At 48.9% G+C, this 15,794-nt stretch overlaps 7 protein-coding genes across 7 annotated transcripts, besides 1 other annotated feature; 3 read left to right on the top strand and 4 right to left on the bottom strand.

The window, feature by feature from the left end:
• Positions 1-387: 387 nt before the first annotated feature.
• Positions 388-1,288, bottom strand: FPSE_09244 (uncharacterized protein; the record flags this gene model as incomplete). The annotated part of the gene is made up of 3 exons (XM_009262361.1): positions 388-888; positions 943-971; positions 1,027-1,288. 3 exons carry the CDS (start codon positions 1,286-1,288, stop codon positions 388-390), a joined length of 792 nt encoding a protein of 263 aa, XP_009260636.1.
• Positions 1,289-1,608: 320 nt separating this feature from the next.
• FPSE_09245 (uncharacterized protein) lies at positions 1,609-1,829 on the bottom strand (the record flags this gene model as incomplete). Its single annotated transcript, XM_009262362.1, has 2 exons — positions 1,609-1,676; positions 1,724-1,829. The coding sequence occupies 2 exons, from the start codon at positions 1,827-1,829 to the stop codon at positions 1,609-1,611; spliced, it is 174 nt and encodes a 57-aa protein (XP_009260637.1).
• Positions 1,830-2,144: 315 nt separating this feature from the next.
• On the top strand, positions 2,145-2,405 carry FPSE_09246 (uncharacterized protein; the record flags this gene model as incomplete). Its single annotated transcript, XM_009262363.1, has 2 exons — positions 2,145-2,301; positions 2,362-2,405. The coding sequence occupies 2 exons, from the start codon at positions 2,145-2,147 to the stop codon at positions 2,403-2,405; spliced, it is 201 nt and encodes a 66-aa protein (XP_009260638.1).
• A 1,928-nt stretch (positions 2,406-4,333) lies between these two features.
• FPSE_09247 (uncharacterized protein) lies at positions 4,334-5,338 on the bottom strand (the record flags this gene model as incomplete). The annotated part of the gene is made up of 3 exons (XM_009262364.1): positions 4,334-4,800; positions 4,853-5,102; positions 5,168-5,338. The coding sequence occupies 3 exons, from the start codon at positions 5,336-5,338 to the stop codon at positions 4,334-4,336; spliced, it is 888 nt and encodes a 295-aa protein (XP_009260639.1).
• A 616-nt stretch (positions 5,339-5,954) lies between these two features.
• On the bottom strand, positions 5,955-7,410 carry FPSE_09248 (uncharacterized protein; the record flags this gene model as incomplete). The annotated part of the gene is made up of 3 exons (XM_009262365.1): positions 5,955-7,105; positions 7,156-7,317; positions 7,383-7,410. The coding sequence occupies 3 exons, from the start codon at positions 7,408-7,410 to the stop codon at positions 5,955-5,957; spliced, it is 1,341 nt and encodes a 446-aa protein (XP_009260640.1).
• Positions 7,411-8,439: 1,029 nt separating this feature from the next.
• Positions 8,440-11,061, top strand: FPSE_09249 (uncharacterized protein; the record flags this gene model as incomplete). The annotated part of the gene is made up of 3 exons (XM_009262366.1): positions 8,440-8,493; positions 8,559-9,651; positions 9,704-11,061. 3 exons carry the CDS (start codon positions 8,440-8,442, stop codon positions 11,059-11,061), a joined length of 2,505 nt encoding a protein of 834 aa, XP_009260641.1.
• Positions 11,062-11,530: 469 nt separating this feature from the next.
• Positions 11,531-11,550: a microsatellite.
• A 271-nt stretch (positions 11,551-11,821) lies between these two features.
• Positions 11,822-13,732, top strand: FPSE_09250 (uncharacterized protein; the record flags this gene model as incomplete). Its single annotated transcript, XM_009262367.1, has 4 exons — positions 11,822-11,892; positions 11,953-12,251; positions 12,307-13,523; positions 13,580-13,732. The coding sequence occupies 4 exons, from the start codon at positions 11,822-11,824 to the stop codon at positions 13,730-13,732; spliced, it is 1,740 nt and encodes a 579-aa protein (XP_009260642.1).
• Between the last annotated feature and the right edge of the window lie 2,062 nt (positions 13,733-15,794).

Below are 15,794 nucleotides of genomic sequence, written 5' to 3'. Positions count from 1 at the left end.
ATGCTCCTCGGCGTCGATACTGATCCTCACAGCCACAAGACTATGCAACTCATGCAAAAAAAGATGACATATATATCACTATGAGGAGATGCTTCGATATGAGTTTCAAGTTGATGAGAAATGTGCAGCATCAGGTGAATCCAAACAAAGGTATTGGAATTCCATGTTGGAAATTTCTGTTATCAGAACGCCCTAGCGCACTCCCTTCTATCCCAACTCGTTAGGTGGCCCCGACAGTAAGATTGGGACTTAGCATTGCAGCTGGTCCCCCCTTACTGTAGCCTGTAAGTCGGCTGATCGATGATTCGTAGTGGGCAGCATCGAGGGGTCGAACATTACTGAGGGTCATCCCAAGTATTTCCATCTTGACCCCCCTCGACTGAGCAATTAGTCTTTGAGAACTGGTTCTCCTTCAGCACATTCTGTTTCTTCACGAACGAATCGATCAACTGCAGTCTCAGCATCTTCTTCGCCGTCAAGAACATCCAACCAATGTCCCTTGACACGCTCCTGTTCCAACACCAACGCCATTGCTCTCGCCGTTGACGCTCGAGTTGTCATACCCCTGGCTTGCTTCGTCTGGCCCAGAAGAACACCGCCTTCATCCTTATCCGTTAGACCGCCAGGACGAACCGATACTGCAGTCAGACTCTCTCTCTTCTTGCCTTCAGTCACAAGAGCCTCATCGGCGGCGACCTTGGGCTCATAGTAAGGGCCTAGGAAGGTCGAGTTGACCTTCTTCCAGCCCTCCCAATCTTCAGGAGTCCACCAGGGCGCTTGCTCACGACGAGCGCCAAGGTAGGATACTTGCACATGATGAGTGATGGCCTTGTTGGCAACTGAGGCTTGGATGAAGAAGATGGCGGCATCACGATCGATTCGGATGATCTAGAAGCGAATCAGCTACACTGACCTCTATGCATCATGTAAGTCAGAAGCTACCGTGTCTTGGTCGGTTCCTCTACCGGGTCCTGTTGCTAATCAGCTTACCCTCTTCCGCAGTCACTCAACCCTATTTCGACTTACCAGCGCTGAAGACGACCGAATCTGGCTTCACTTCATCAATGACAGCGGAGGCCTTCTCCTGGCTAGTTATGGTGATGAGATCATGCACTACTATCTTGTGCGTCCCTGGCAAACCCTCGGAGATCTTCTTCAAGTCCTCGATTTGGTCTGGGTTACGGATGAGACTCGTGACAGTCCATGACTTCTTCAGCAGCATGACTGTGAGAAGGCGGCTGATCTTCCCATTGCCGCCGAGGATGAGAACATGACGATCCGAAGCCATTGTACTAGTTGTAAGTGTTGGAATTAGGAATCGGAAGTTGCAAGATCTAAAAGGCGCAACAAAGGACATATAAGTTCACGACCCTTGTTAGTTGGGCTTCTTAGCCAACCAACCACGACACGAGACGTTGTCAATGACGCGAACATCTCCACTCTTTGGCTGGGTTTCCCAGGGAAGGTACGACCCTTGTACCCGGCAGTTACGGAGACTGCACTACGGCGAGACACTATGGCTGAAGATCAGAGGCTAACATCTATTATAGGTTACTACTAGTGAAAAACTATCGAAAACGCTCTCGAAAACTAGTCGATTCTAACCTCTCATTCTTCACGGCGCCTCTTCTTATGCCTCTTCTTTCTCTCCCAGCCGTTGGGCGTCAACAGAACAACTAAGTCGAAGTCAGCATACAGCTTGTGCCTACATATCCATATATACCATTTTGAGATTCACGAGCCCGTCGATGGTGGCCATCAGAGTTCTCAGTACGATGCCGATGCTTATGCTTCGGCTTTGGTTGAGGTACGCTCAAGCAGCCACCCATATTTGGTAATTGAGGCGCAGGAGTTTCAAAGGTCTCGGTATAGAAGCTTTTTGGATATACTATGGGATTTGTTGAGAACGGTAAGTTGGAACAATTTCAAACAATGGGCGAGTCTCCTAGGCCTATGTAGGCTAAAGTAGAGCGCCAGCCGTGAAAGGTTGTTTATTTGGGAATCAAGTATAAAAATCAGCTACTAATCACTTCTATCGATAGATTAGAACCAGGAAGCGACGAAAGAACTATCGCTTACCAGTCGATAGGGAATCTCAAGCTTCTGTCTCGCCCTCGTTGGCCGCCACTTTGTGCGTACCAGCCATGTCTGCTGGTGCTTGTATTGTTGTAGTCACGCTCTTGGCTTTCATGTCCGCCATTACGAGATTGATTGTTTCGAGAACTATGGCCGTTGGATTTCCTGGTGCCGTGTCGACGCCGCGGCTGTGGTTGAGGTGCGCTGAAGCAGTTGCCCATATTTGTGAGTAAGTTGGAAGAGAGAATTCTGGTTGAAAGGCGACAAAGGATAACTTGAAACTAGTTAGGGATCTCGGTTCAACAGACCCCAATATTCAGGCGGTATAACGGCTTTATATACTAAATCAACACGGCCAATTGGTCTCTATTCAAATGAGTCGCTGGAAGGCTATCTCGAATAGCTGCACCCGAGTACACGGTATGACTACTATCTTCTTATCACTGTTGAATACCTAGATTTTGACTGTTCATAGTCAAGGCGTTGATCCTAACCTTTAAAGCTGTTGAAGGACTTGTAGCAGTTAAAAGTTGTGAATCACAGTCGCTATATCCTTCTCGAGATGGTCGGTATGAACTATCACCTTCTTCGCTTTGTGCTGTACTGATTCCACAACTTCTAGGTCAAAGGACAAATACGAGGATACAATCGCAAGCCCCTTTAGCCAGATGATACGATAAACCGCCCTTCGCACATACACGAGCGGCTGAGTTAGCTTATTCAGCTTCACTTGGAAGATATTACCGCTTTAGTAACCGGTAGAACGTCAAGACAAACAGCGCTAACATCGAACTTTATTACTAGGACTGTGTTCATATTTTCAAGCACGTCTCAATGAATCGACGGAGACCCAAACCGTCTATTTCTAAGGAAAGCGAAAGTCCCCAAGCAAACGCTGCGTCAGAACCGAGTAGACCGAATCCGACCTCGCAATTCTCTACCCAAGATCACCGACTACTAAATACCGAACACCGAACCAATATACCAGCAAGGACTATTTATCAATATCTCAACTAGGGGGCGACGGCATCTGCCAGAAACTACCTAGGTCGAATAAGGTAAAGTCCTAGTTAGTATGGTAGCATTCGGATCGTCAGTCTCAGATCAAGTCCGCCGAAGCATGGTTACTTCTGATCGATCTTTTCATGTGCCTCTACAGTTATTTCATCGAGAAGAGCTGTGGGAAGTTCCTTGGCCGAGTCCAAATACCTACCGAGTGCCATAGTGAAGGCTGGGGGTTGCGGCGTTGTTTCCTCGAAGGGTATGGAGAACTTGCGGCGGACCCGAGATTGTCACCATGTATGTCCGAGGCGACCCCTTGATTATAGAATACTTTGCTGACAAGTGACTGGACTTACAGATATCGACGCTATGCATCTTGTCGGCGAACTTTCAATCATTTGCAAGCATCTGTATATACAGTCCGATCCACCAAATTCAACTTACTCCGAATATACCGCTTCGTACGAATGGGTGCAATGGGCAAAACCAGGGCACTCAGTCCCATGCCATCTCTTCCAAAGGCGTTCTTCATTTATCGTTCTAGGTGATTTTGGTATTTTGCCTGATTGATACAAGACTCGTTTCCGGATCCTAGTTTTGCTTGGATGGTTTGAGGTGGCCTGGGCTATGGGATTTCTAAACCTGTTGCCAGAGCACGTCGAGGTTGGATCCGTGAGCTTACCAGTGCCATACTTGCAGGCTCGGAGGAAAGAAAGCGAGCCGCCCATTCCGACAGTGTGTTGCTTTGCCCAAGGTTTGTGATTCTGAGTGTTGGCGTATCTGGGGTTTTGCTGACTTTGCTAAAGTAGTGTCATGGTCGGTATCAAGCAGCTGAGATTTCTATATGACTGGCTACTGGCTGACTTTGTGTTCACCAAGAAGAATTCCGCGCAAAACATTTAACAGTTGTCTCTAGAGGACTCGCTATACAACAATACTCAGACGAAGTTCATGGAAGCTTGAAGCAGCACGTTGCTTGTTTGGTTCCTTTCTAGCGTTTGTCTAGTAAGACAATGAAGAGGTGGATAGCATCAGTCGTTTGAAAGACGGCTGCATTTGCCCGCTTTACATTGGGTCGAACTATGATTACAGAGAACGTCAGCCATGAAAGATTGTCTAGTAAGGTTAAAGCAATTGGTTCTTGTCACTTCTCTGTTTTGAATATGAACAAAGGATAGTCCCTATCAATTTACTTACAATCAACACTCGGAGGGAATGGAATCCACGTCTAAATCAACTACCAACAACATTCAACTCACCCTTTCATGCCACGGAGAGCATAGAGTTCTTGTGGCTTGCCCTGAGAGTCGCAGCTCGAAAACTTCCACCACTTTCCGTACCACGAACCCGCGATATTCGTCAGACCCCAAGAAACGGGGGCGGGCATAGGAGGCCAGTTCGCCCACATACCCTCCTCGCTGGTTCTATCCAGGTTCAGAAGGAAGAATGGGACTACGTCGAGCACACCAGCTTTAGTGACCGTCTTCTTTCCCCATGCCTTGAAAGTCAAGCTCGCGGCGGCGCCCTCGGGCGAGTCCTCCTTGGGAGCCTTTGAGTGGTTAGAAAGAGCAGCGATGGTAGAAATCTCGCTGTGGAAGTGGTGCTCAAAGTCAGTCTTGAAGGCGTCCATGAGCTTGATAACATGAGCTCCGTCTAAGTCGGTGGGCGAAGCAAGGCCAGAGAGGTAATTGTTGAACTCGGCAAGCGGCGCAAGGAAAGACTCTATAGCCATGGTATTAGTAATACATTACTGATGGAATCATAGAGACTTTACCATGCTCATGGTGTGTTTCCTCCCAGACAGGGTCTTCGCCAAGCAGCTCTTGGACCTTGGGGAAGAGATTGTCCTCCTCATCGTCGTGATGCGATTTCACAAACTTGAACCAGGTTTGGGAATAACCAATAAAGTCAGCCTTGTCGGCATCCTTGACGTGAGGAGCCTGGAGGTAGATGGAGTTGAAGCCCCGAATGATGGCGTTGTGCAAAAGGGCCATGTGAGTGGCTCCTGTTGTGAAAAGATCGGTCTGGAGAGACAGCAAGGTGAGTATTGACCACAATATACGATTGACGCTCAATTGCAATTGCTAACCTTTTTCGTCTCATATTGAGGCGTTGTCACCAGTTTCATAGGACCATCAGCCCAGGGCTGCTTTGTCGGCGCGACAGACATGTTGAGATACGGCGAATTGGCAAGAAATAGAGCAAGTCCAGCAAAGAGAACCTGAGCGACAATCAATCCGAAGAGACGCTGTCCGGCCATGATGGAGATATATAATAGAGAGACGGGACGGGGAAATGCGACAACAAATACTACACAACGAGCGCGTCTATCCAACTGGAGAAACAAGGCAGCCACTCAACAATCAGCTTCTGGGCTCACTTTATGGTGGTTCGATATTGTGTTAAACTTGTCATGTCATGGTTGCAAGCTCCAGAGCTCATGCAGAAGTGTGTGTGTGGGAACTGCGGGTGCTGATTAAAGGGGGCTTTGCAATTGGACACGACACATAGCGTTACAGGACACGACAGTTTGGGGGCACGGTAACGAATAGAGTCGAGGCCTGGCGGACGAATTTGAAGACTGGACCCCGGACATCGGACATCGGACAATTCGTGTGGGGCCGGCTGGGGGCTGGTTCATGCTAGAAGTCCGAGAGCATCAATATTCCGTTTACGAAAAACTAATCATACAGATTTTGATAGAAAGACTACTAGCTACCTGATAGACAAGGGAACGGTGGTTTCTAAGTGCTTGCGCAGCCCTCCAGTAGTGATATAACTCCTGCTTTTGCACCTTGCGAAACGCCGTTAAATAATGACCAACAAATACAATCTATGTATACCTACACGAGTTTCCTTGAAACGTAACTCGACATTCAAGCAAAGGCGCCAACGGCAGCCATCAGAAGTGCACCACCACAAACAGCCAAGAAAGCCCGTAGCCTCTTTGTGCCCTTTAATATCTTGTAGCTCTTTTCTGTTAGAAAGTCCTCCGCCAGTAATTGCACAAGACCAGCATACAACAAGAGGCCAGATGACACAGCATTCATGAAGCCAACGACGAGAAGGCCTCCGGCACTCTTAGGGTCGTACATGCGGTGCACAACAAGCCCAATTGCTTGACCGATAGGTGTCGTGGCTCCATACGCTAGAACCATGAGCCATGGTCGAATGGATTTGCGCGGGAACTGAATTGCTGAAATGCGACTGCCAAGGGCGAGTCCTTCAAATGTCTGGTGGAAGCTGATGGCGACCAGGAATACCACAAAGGCGGGACCAGTAGCCACTGAGATGGCCATGCCAATGAAGATACTGTGGAAAAGAATTCCAGCCTCCAGTAAGATGCATTGTAGCATCTTCCGTTGTTGCTCCTCTGGGGACTGCGGTCCAGGAGACATGGGTGTCAAGGGTGTCAAGGGTTCCTCATCGGCTCCTCCGGCTTTGAGAGAGGCGTAAGGGCCGCTTCGGCTTCTCATGTTGCTCGGCCCTGACGGGTCAAGCTCGTCCATGTCGAGGTCGAGATCTGAATCTGCATCATTAAAGTCATCGCTGAGTTTCTTAGACTCTTGGCCCATGGGCGACGATCCCGGCAGGGGTGAGATGCCAGCAACTAGCCCTTGATTTTCCATAGGTTCAAGGTGAATGTCCGGCGGCCGCACCCCAGTCCTCCTGTCAGATAGTCCAGATGTATCCATCATTGGCAGTTCGCTCTCGTGTTCGTCGTCCGAGTCAAAGTAGCCATGGTTATGGGAGTGAGAGTGGCCAGCTCCTCGCGCAGTCAGGTACGATTCGATAGCGACGACTACGATGGCGGACACCATAGCCACAAGTCCCGGGAGAGGCGTGTATCCTTTATTGAAGAAATCAGGGAGACATGGATCGGTCATGGACTCGAAAGCGGTGGGAAGGAGGTGAACAAAGGCCGTTGCCAGTAGGACGCCGGTTCCAATATGCTGGCAGTAGAATATGATTGATTTTTGTTTTCGGCCGCGCATCGTTCGTCGTGATAATAGAGGAAACCCGCATGCTTGGTGGTATTAGTCGCGTGTCAACGTTGGCAATTGAAGAAACTCTCACCTAACGTGCTGAGGACCAAGATGAGAATCAAAGCAAACACATGCGCCGATGTATCGTAGGAACCCTTTGATCTGGAACCGCATTCTGGTTTCTCGCCATCTTTCTGGCGTCGCTTCAATTCGGCGAGGATCAAGTCCGTGGGAATTAAAGCCCACGATTCCCCTACAAAACCATGATTGTCAGTGAAAAGGGGGACGAACCAATTGCATGGTGGAATAATGTAATACCTCGGGGCACCTCTGGATGGACGCTCATCGTTATTGCCGGGACTTCCTAAATATTTCCCTCTATGATTTCGGTGTTGTAGACAGTTTCATGGCGAAAAAGGACACAGGTCATGTCTTGCGTATGTTTGGAAATTTCCGCTGCGTCACTGCTATTGAAGCCAGCACATGTTTTGAGTTTGTTTGATGGCCCTTTAGACGCATAATCCTCGGCATATAGTTTCAAGGGGCACATTTGCATGTTTCGGACGCCAAGGGATACGGAGTTATTTATAGGAATGCAAAACGGCACTATTGAATTTGTTTATTGTGCTGTAAGAAACGCGTACGGATACTGTGACACTTTATATATCTGTAAATTTGCAATAATTTGAGCGAGCATCCTCCCACTTGATGCGACGGATACCTTTGTAATTGGCGCTTGTTCTTTTCTGGTGCTCCAATGCTGCAGATGTCAATGGCGATCCTTCAGGGGCCCCGGAAAGACGACACGGAAACCCGATCCTGTGGATCCACTAACTGGAATGACACTGAATATATTTACCCGGTCAGACTCGGCCATTATTCTCAACTCATGTCAACTTTTGTATATACAGACCTAATCAACTATTAGTAATTTTACAACGTAGGAGTATATGATTTGAAGATGAGACTTTAAGCTACTACCGATAATTATCCAAAATATAAACAAACCGGAAAAATATAAACAAAGCTTTGGGTGGAGGTAAAGCTCCGTTTGAATATCGGAATAACATCGGATCAGACCCGACTAGCATCGCAAGCCCCGTATCAATCAAGGAATCGGCCTCTTTCATGATCCAATGGCACAACACCGCATCCAAGACAGATGCACGCAAAGCGGGTACCTGGTGGCACATGAGTGCTATCTTCGGTTGAAATGCGGGTGAGTCGGGTGAATCGAATTGATCGAGGTACGGTTGGGGAACTCGTCATGACCTTGAGGGGTTCTGTTGCGTCTCTATTAAAGAGCTCTCATCTCCTCGTTTAGCAATGGCTGTTTCTTGTTCCTCTATAGTCAATCGACTTCATCTCTATCAACATGTCTTCCGTTGATATCCAGTCCATCCTCTCGTCCCTCACTCTTGAGGAGAAGGTACGTCCAACTTACACGTCCCCATTGCCTTACACTTACTCAGTTAACTCACCTTTCTATTACAGATTTCACTTCTTGCTGGAAAGGACCTTTGGGAGACTGTCCCTATCCCATCCAAGGGCGTTCCAAATGTCAAGACTTCAGATGGTCCCAATGGTGCTCGAGGAGCCGCCTTTGCTGGCGGCACCAGTGCTGCTTGCTTCCCTGCTGCTTGTCTGATGGCCTCGACCTTTGATGTCGACCTGGCAAAGAGGATTGGAACTGCCCTTGCTGAGGAGACTCACTCCAAGGGTGCCCGATGTCTTCTTGCTCCCACCATGTGTCTTCACCGTCATCCCCTAGGCGGCCGTAACTTCGAGTCGTTCTCAGAGGATCCTCTCTTGACCGGAAAGATGGCTGCCCGGGTCGTCGAGGGTCTGCAAGAGCAGGGTGTCTCGGCCACCATCAAGCATTTTGCTGCCAATGAACAGGAAACTGAACGTTTGACTGTGGACGAGACCATCAGCGAGAGAGCACTACGGGAACTCTACCTTCGTCCCTTTGAGATTGCTGTCAAGGAAGCCAAGCCTTGGGCAATCATGACTTCCTACAACAAGGTCAACGGACACCATGCCGATTCAAACCAGTTTCTACTAAAGCAGGTTCTTCGCGGCGACTGGGGATGGGATGGTCTCATTATGAGTGACTGGGGCGGTGTCAACTCCACTGCTGAGTCGCTCGAGGCTGGCCTAGATCTTGAGATGCCCGGTCCCACCCGTTGGAGGAATACCGAGGACGTCATTGCTGCTATCAAGGCCGGCAAGACTTCCGAGGAGACTATCAACGAGCGTGCAACTCGTGTACTCAAGTTCCTCGAGCGCCTTAACTGCTTCAAGGACCCTACCATTCCTGACGAGAGAGCCGTCAACAACCCCAAGCACCAAGCTCTGATCCGAGAGGCCGGATCCAAGGGCATTGTTCTCCTGAAGAACCAAGACAACATTCTCCCTCTGTCGAAGGAGAAGGTCAAGGGTAAGAAGATTGCTCTTCTTGGCCACGCCAAGATTGGTCTAGCACACGGTGGTGGCAGTGCTTCTGTCAACGCTCACTATAGAATTACACCTTGGGATGCACTTCACGAGGCCCTCGGCGACAGTGTTGAATTCTCTTATGCTAAGGGTAAGCAATCTCAAAATTGGACATCAAGGCACAACCGCTAACAGTCTGATAGGAGCTCACACCTTCCGCATGCTTCCCCCAATCTCCGAAAATGTTGTCGATTTGGATGGCAACCTAGGTTTTACTTACAAGATGTTCGAGCCTGGCAACCCTGAGCCTATTGAGGTGCGATCAGGACATGCTAGCTCTGAAGTGTCGCTTCTCAGCGGTTTTGGCTTTAGCAACAAGGACATTACCCTTGAGGGTACCTTTACTGCTCAGGAGACTGCCAAGTACTACTTTACCGTCTCGGGTCTGGGCCCTAGCAAGCTTGCCATCGACGACAAGGTTGTTTTTGAGCAGAAAGAGAACTGCCGTGATGCAATGGGCTTCCTCTTTGGTGGTGTTAACCCTCCTGAGTTCAAGGTCTCGTTGGAAGCGGGACGCAAGTACAAGCTAGCCATGTACACATCGCCTCCTGTTCCAAAGGAGGGAGTGGATATTGGTATTCTAGAGGGACGGTGCGGTCTCCGAGTGGGATACATGTCGGAAGCTGAGCACGATCGTGATCTCCTTTCTGAAGCCATCGATGTTGCCAAGGATGCCGACTACGCTATTGTCTTTACAGGTCATGAGCCTTTCTGGGAGACGGAAGGCCAGGACCAGGTCAGCTTCAACTTGCCAAAGGACGGCAGTCAGGATCGTCTTGTTGCCAAGGTTGCTGAGGCGAACCCCAACACCATCGTTGTCAACTCCACCGGTGTCGCGATTGCTATGCCCTGGCTGGATGAGATTCAGGGCTTTGTTCAAACTTGGTTCCCTGGTCAAGAATGCGGTAACTCGATCGCAGATGTGCTCACCGGTGCGCAAACTCCTGAAGGTCATCTTACCTGCACATTCCCCAAGCGAATCGAAGACTGTCCCGCCTACGGTAACTTCCCTGGCAAGCACGTCGACGGTGAACTCAGGGTTACCTACTCAGAAGGTGTCTTTATCGGCTACCGTTACTTCGACTGCCTGTCCGCTGACAAAGTCAACTTCCCCTTTGGCTTCGGTCTCTCTTACACCACATTCGACTACTCCGATCTGGAAGTCAAGGAATCAGGCGACGATTACATTGCAAGCGTAAAGGTTTCCAACACTGGCAAGGTTACTGGCGCAATCGCTGTCCAGGTCTATGTTGGTGCCGCTGAGACTCGCAAGGGAGATCCAATGAAGCAATTGGCTGCTTTTGCCAAGGTCACGCTGAAGCCTGGTGAGAGTACAAAGGTGGATGTGCCTGTTCGTACCCGCGATTTTGCCTTCTTTGATGAGTCGGCACAGAAGTGGGTGGTTAACGGCGGAGAGTATAAGTTCATGATTGGAAGATCAGCTGGTGATATTGCTTTGGAGTCCAAGGTCACTGTTGGAGACAAGTCTTTCAAGCCTTGATTACAGTAAATTGTTATAATGCATGCATAGTGTAATGAAATTGATAAGTTGAGCGTCAGTTTTGGATCAAGATTTCTCAGTCATTGGTGATAATATTTTATAGCAATCGTTAGAAGCATAATGGAAACATACTTAGAATTGAGATTGAGACTTGGGTTAAGAAGATCCTATCTTAGGTTGATGCATCTCACGATTCTTTACGTTTGAGGTTGTGCCAATGTCTTGATCCATTCTCTCCAGCACTTGAGTTTAATGCTGGTCAGATCAGGTGCGTAACCTTTTCTTGTAAACGCATATGTTACGTGTGAAGTCACATATCCATCAGTCAGTCCAATTATTGATAAATAAACCAACCCCTAATTATTAAGTTTTGATCCCTTACAGGTAAAGGCGCTGATTACAGAAATGCTTGGAAACTTCTAGACATATTGTTTCCTTGGTCGGTTGTTACCCTGAAGCATCAAACAATTACATACATACATACATACAATCTTCAAGGGTCCTCTCTGTGTAGTAGCCTTGCCGCCGCTGCGGGGCACGGCTTGGGTGGTGTAAGCGAGCCCCATCCAATGGGGAAGCTCCCTGCATGGACTTGCATCGAATGAGCTAGAAGTCATCGCTGGCCCTCACTTCCCCACCAAAGATGGCCTGGGGCGATGCTCATATTTCACCTAACTCCGACCTTGGAATATCACAGAAGTCAACCCCAGAACTGTTGTTTACTAGATATAATACTCAGATCTGAAAACATATACACAAAATGGCTTCCGCGGACGAGCTCAAGGCTCTAGGTAACAAGGCTATTGCCGAGAAGAACTTTGACGAGGCTGTGTAGGTTACCATTGCGAAAACGGACTACAAGAATACAGGAAGGTGCTAACTACTCAACAGCGCAAAGTTCACCGAGGCCATCGCCATTCAACCCGAAAACCACATTCTATACAGCAACCGATCTGCTGCCTACGCTTCCAAGAAGGACTGGGAACATGCTCTTCAGGACGCTGAGAAGACTACTGAGATCAAGCCCGACTGGGCCAAGGGTTGGGGACGCAAGGGTGCTGCACTCCACGGACAAGGCGACCTTTTGGGCGCCAACGATGCGTACGAGGAGGGATTGAAGCACGATGGGAACAATGCCCAGCTCAAGAGTGGTCTGGCTTCAGTCAAGAAGGCTATGGATGCCGAAGTTGGTGAGTGGCATTCTTGCACACGATAATATTCCTTTTTCTAATGCTATACACATAGGCGGACCTCAGGATCCTAGCGGCGGTCTCGGCCAGATGTTCAACGACCCCCAGCTGATGCAGAAGCTGGCCTCCAACCCCAAGACCAGCGGTTTCCTCGCCGACCCCTCATTCATGGCCAAGCTACAATCGATCAAGGACAACCCTTCCAACGCCTCCGAGATCTTTAGCGACCCTCGTCTTTTGACCGTTATGGGTGTATTGATGGGTGTCGATCTGGAGATGCGCGAGCGTGAGGTCGACCCCAACGCCCAAGAATCCCAGGATTCTCCCATGCCCGATGCGCCACCAGCCCCCAAGCAGCCCGAGCCAAAGAAGGCCCCCGAGCCCGAGCCCGAGCCCGAGCTGGACGAGGAGGCTATCGAGAAGAAGAAAAAGAAGGAGGAGGCCGACAAGCTCAAGGCCCAGGGTACCGAGAACTATAAGAAGCGCAACTTTGACCAGGCCATCGAATACTATACCCAAGCCTGGGACACCTTCAAGGATATCACTTACCTCAACAACCTGGGAGCTGCCTACTTCGAGAAGGGCGACTACGATAAGGCCATTGAGGCCTGCACCAAGGCTGTCGAGGAGGGACGTGAGATCTACGCCGACTTCAAGCTCATTTCCAAGAGTTACGCCCGCATTGGTACATCCTACGAGCGTAAGGGAGACATGGAGAAGGCTATCGAGAACTACAACCGATCTCTGACCGAGCACCGAACCCCTGATGTTCTCAACAAGCTCCGTGCTGCTGAACGCATCAAGGTCGAGCAGGGCAAGAAGGCATACATCGACCCCGGCAAGGCCGAGGAGGCTCGCGAGGAGGGCAACAAGAAGTTCAAGGAGATGGACTTCCCTGGCGCTGTCGCTGCCTACACCGAGATGACCAAGCGAGCTCCTGAGGACCCTCGTGGTTACAGCAACCGAGCCGCTGCTTTTGTCAAGCTCTTCGAGTTCCCCAGCGCTCTCGACGACTGCGACATGGCCATTAAGAAGGACCCCACCTTCATCCGAGCTTACATTCGCAAGGCTCAGGCCTACTTTGGTATGCGCAAGTACTCAGAGTGTGTCGATGCCTGCACAGAGGCTCAGCAGATTGACCAAGAGCACCACAAGGGCGCCAATGCCCGGGAGATTGAGCAACAACAGCAAAAGGCTTTCTCGGCCATGTACTCTGCCCGTGATAACGAGACGGAAGAGCAGACCCGAGAGCGTTTGACAAAGGACCCTGAGGTAAGAACCAATTACCACTGAAGTATGGCTGAAACGATTACTAACTTGCATAATAGATTATGGGACTTATGCAAGACCCCGTGATGCAGTCCATCCTGCAGCAGGCTCAATCAGACCCTGCGGCTCTCCAGGAGCACATGAAAAACCCTGGTGTGAAGTCTAAGATCCAGAAGCTGATCGCTGCCGGTGTTATCCGCGTTGGCAGGTAAACAAACAAAAGCAGAAGAAGGGGCATGAATGATAGGTTGAAACAAGGAAAGTTTGTCTATTCAAAACGAGGCATTCAATGCCTTTCCAGGCCCTACCACCACAATGGCGAGGCCACGAGTGGGCAGGGAATCGGAGCGTGTGTAATTATGAATTGACCAAGGATCTTTTGACTTGTACATAATAATACGGAGTGCCGGTATCATGGCTGGTAGCTAATGAGAAATGAAAACTTGAACCAAACTGACCTGTTATTTGTGGTGTATCATTTATGAGAGGTGAGAAGATGCGATAGGCTATGCATCAGAGTCACAACACGGAAAAACGGAAACATTATGTATTTGCCGTTATTCGTAGCCGACATTGCTTTTTTTTAAAGTTCAATTTCCTGGTTTTTATCTGCAGTCGGATGAAAGATTCTAGTGAAGGATCAACGCCACACCGTTAACAGTGTTGATAGTGTGTTCCACCAACAGTTGCTAATGACTCGGGGGGAAGAGCAGCAGAGCTGAAGCCAAGAAATAGTCCAACGTGAAAGATCAGTGTCGAGACCAACAACACGTGGAGGGCACGAGGACATTGATGCAAGGGCGGACGAAAACGTGGGAAACGAATGCTGTTTGATCGTCGTCAGCAAAACTCAAAAATAAGGAGTGACTTTCGAAAAAGCAAAGTGAGGGAAAGACTCGGATATGATGGAGGTGATAGACGGTGTGAATAAGCAAATACAACCGTCTGTCTCATGAAGGGAGGGTGTAGACTGTGGTATGAGACATGGTGAAGAAAATTAACGGCCGCTACAACAAAGACAAAGACTAGTTGCTTGAGGATACGGATACTACAGAGTACATCTCAACCCAATTGCCCTTTGAGGCTGGTTGGGAAAGGCCTGAGCTAGGAAAAAGAAACAAACATTTTCAGGAGAACATGATAGTAGGTAGTATCGAGCCAGGGATACAGACTATGATTTGGTGGTTACTGAAACACTTGTCGTTTCTCCATTTGTTGGGCCCGAACCAGGCTGTAGGAACCTGATACTACTATGTTTACGATTGTTGGATGTCGATCTTGGAGTATATACTTTGTATGTGAAACTCCGAGAAACTACAGAGTAGCTGTGTCTTCGCATTCGTAAACGAGATAAAAGCAATACTTGTAAGTGAATGTATCACATAATTACGTGCCTTTTGTGCTAACGGTGGCTTTCTTGGACACCGCACTCTATTCCGCTGATGGCAATACACGTAGAAGGTGTACTCTAGGCATTCAGATAAATCTCAAAAGGCTGAGACACCTTCGGCCCGTCAATGGGTCAAAGAGTACAGATAGTTTCGAACATCGACGATTGATTCACAGCAGAGGCGTCATGGAGAAGTGACAAGGGCTCTCAGGAGAAATAATGACAGCCTGATGTATTTTCAGACAACTTACCGGATTTTCTACTAGGATGCTTAGTCTAGGCCGCCATACGCGAGTGCAACTGTACCATGAGATCAAAAACCAAAAGCCCAACGATCGTGGAGAAGCGAGAGGTTTGGGTTTTGTGATAAGTCGTACATACGTATACTACACACCTGCAGAACTGATACAAGAATACTACGGTGAGAAAAAGTAAAACAATAATCGGGAACAAATTAGAGTTGGAGCAAAAGAGTAGTGGTGCTGCCACACTTGAGAGAGGTTTGCTACGATATGATGTGACTTGGTGAGCTAGCAATTTGTGTTGACGTTTTAACGGCCTGCTATTCCCGTTGTGGCTTGTTTGTTAAAACTAACGTTAAAAATTTCAACAGAACCAACTCCAAATTCAGTCTACAACTGACAAAGAAGAGGCTCTTTCAGGCCGTCCAGCCCTTTTACTTTTCAGCTCTTGTCGGCTGGCCAAAGTTTGTGGCAGCAGGGGTTCGTCACTAACAAGGGGCCCCGGACGCCGCCGTCGTACGGTATATACCCCAGCCCAGGGCATATGAGCCGGGGATCCGCATGGTACAGTCCGCAGGGGTATCAAATGTGCATCAGGTACATCGCCGCCATAAAAATCGATTTTAATAGATCTTTATTTAT

Source organism: Fusarium pseudograminearum, chromosome 1, assembly GCF_000303195.2.
Source record: "Fusarium pseudograminearum CS3096 chromosome 1, whole genome shotgun sequence".
Lineage (NCBI taxonomy): Eukaryota > Fungi > Ascomycota > Sordariomycetes > Hypocreales > Nectriaceae > Fusarium > Fusarium pseudograminearum.
The sequence above is the reverse complement of the archived record's forward strand: the minus strand, read 5'-3'. Positions and strand labels throughout refer to the sequence as shown.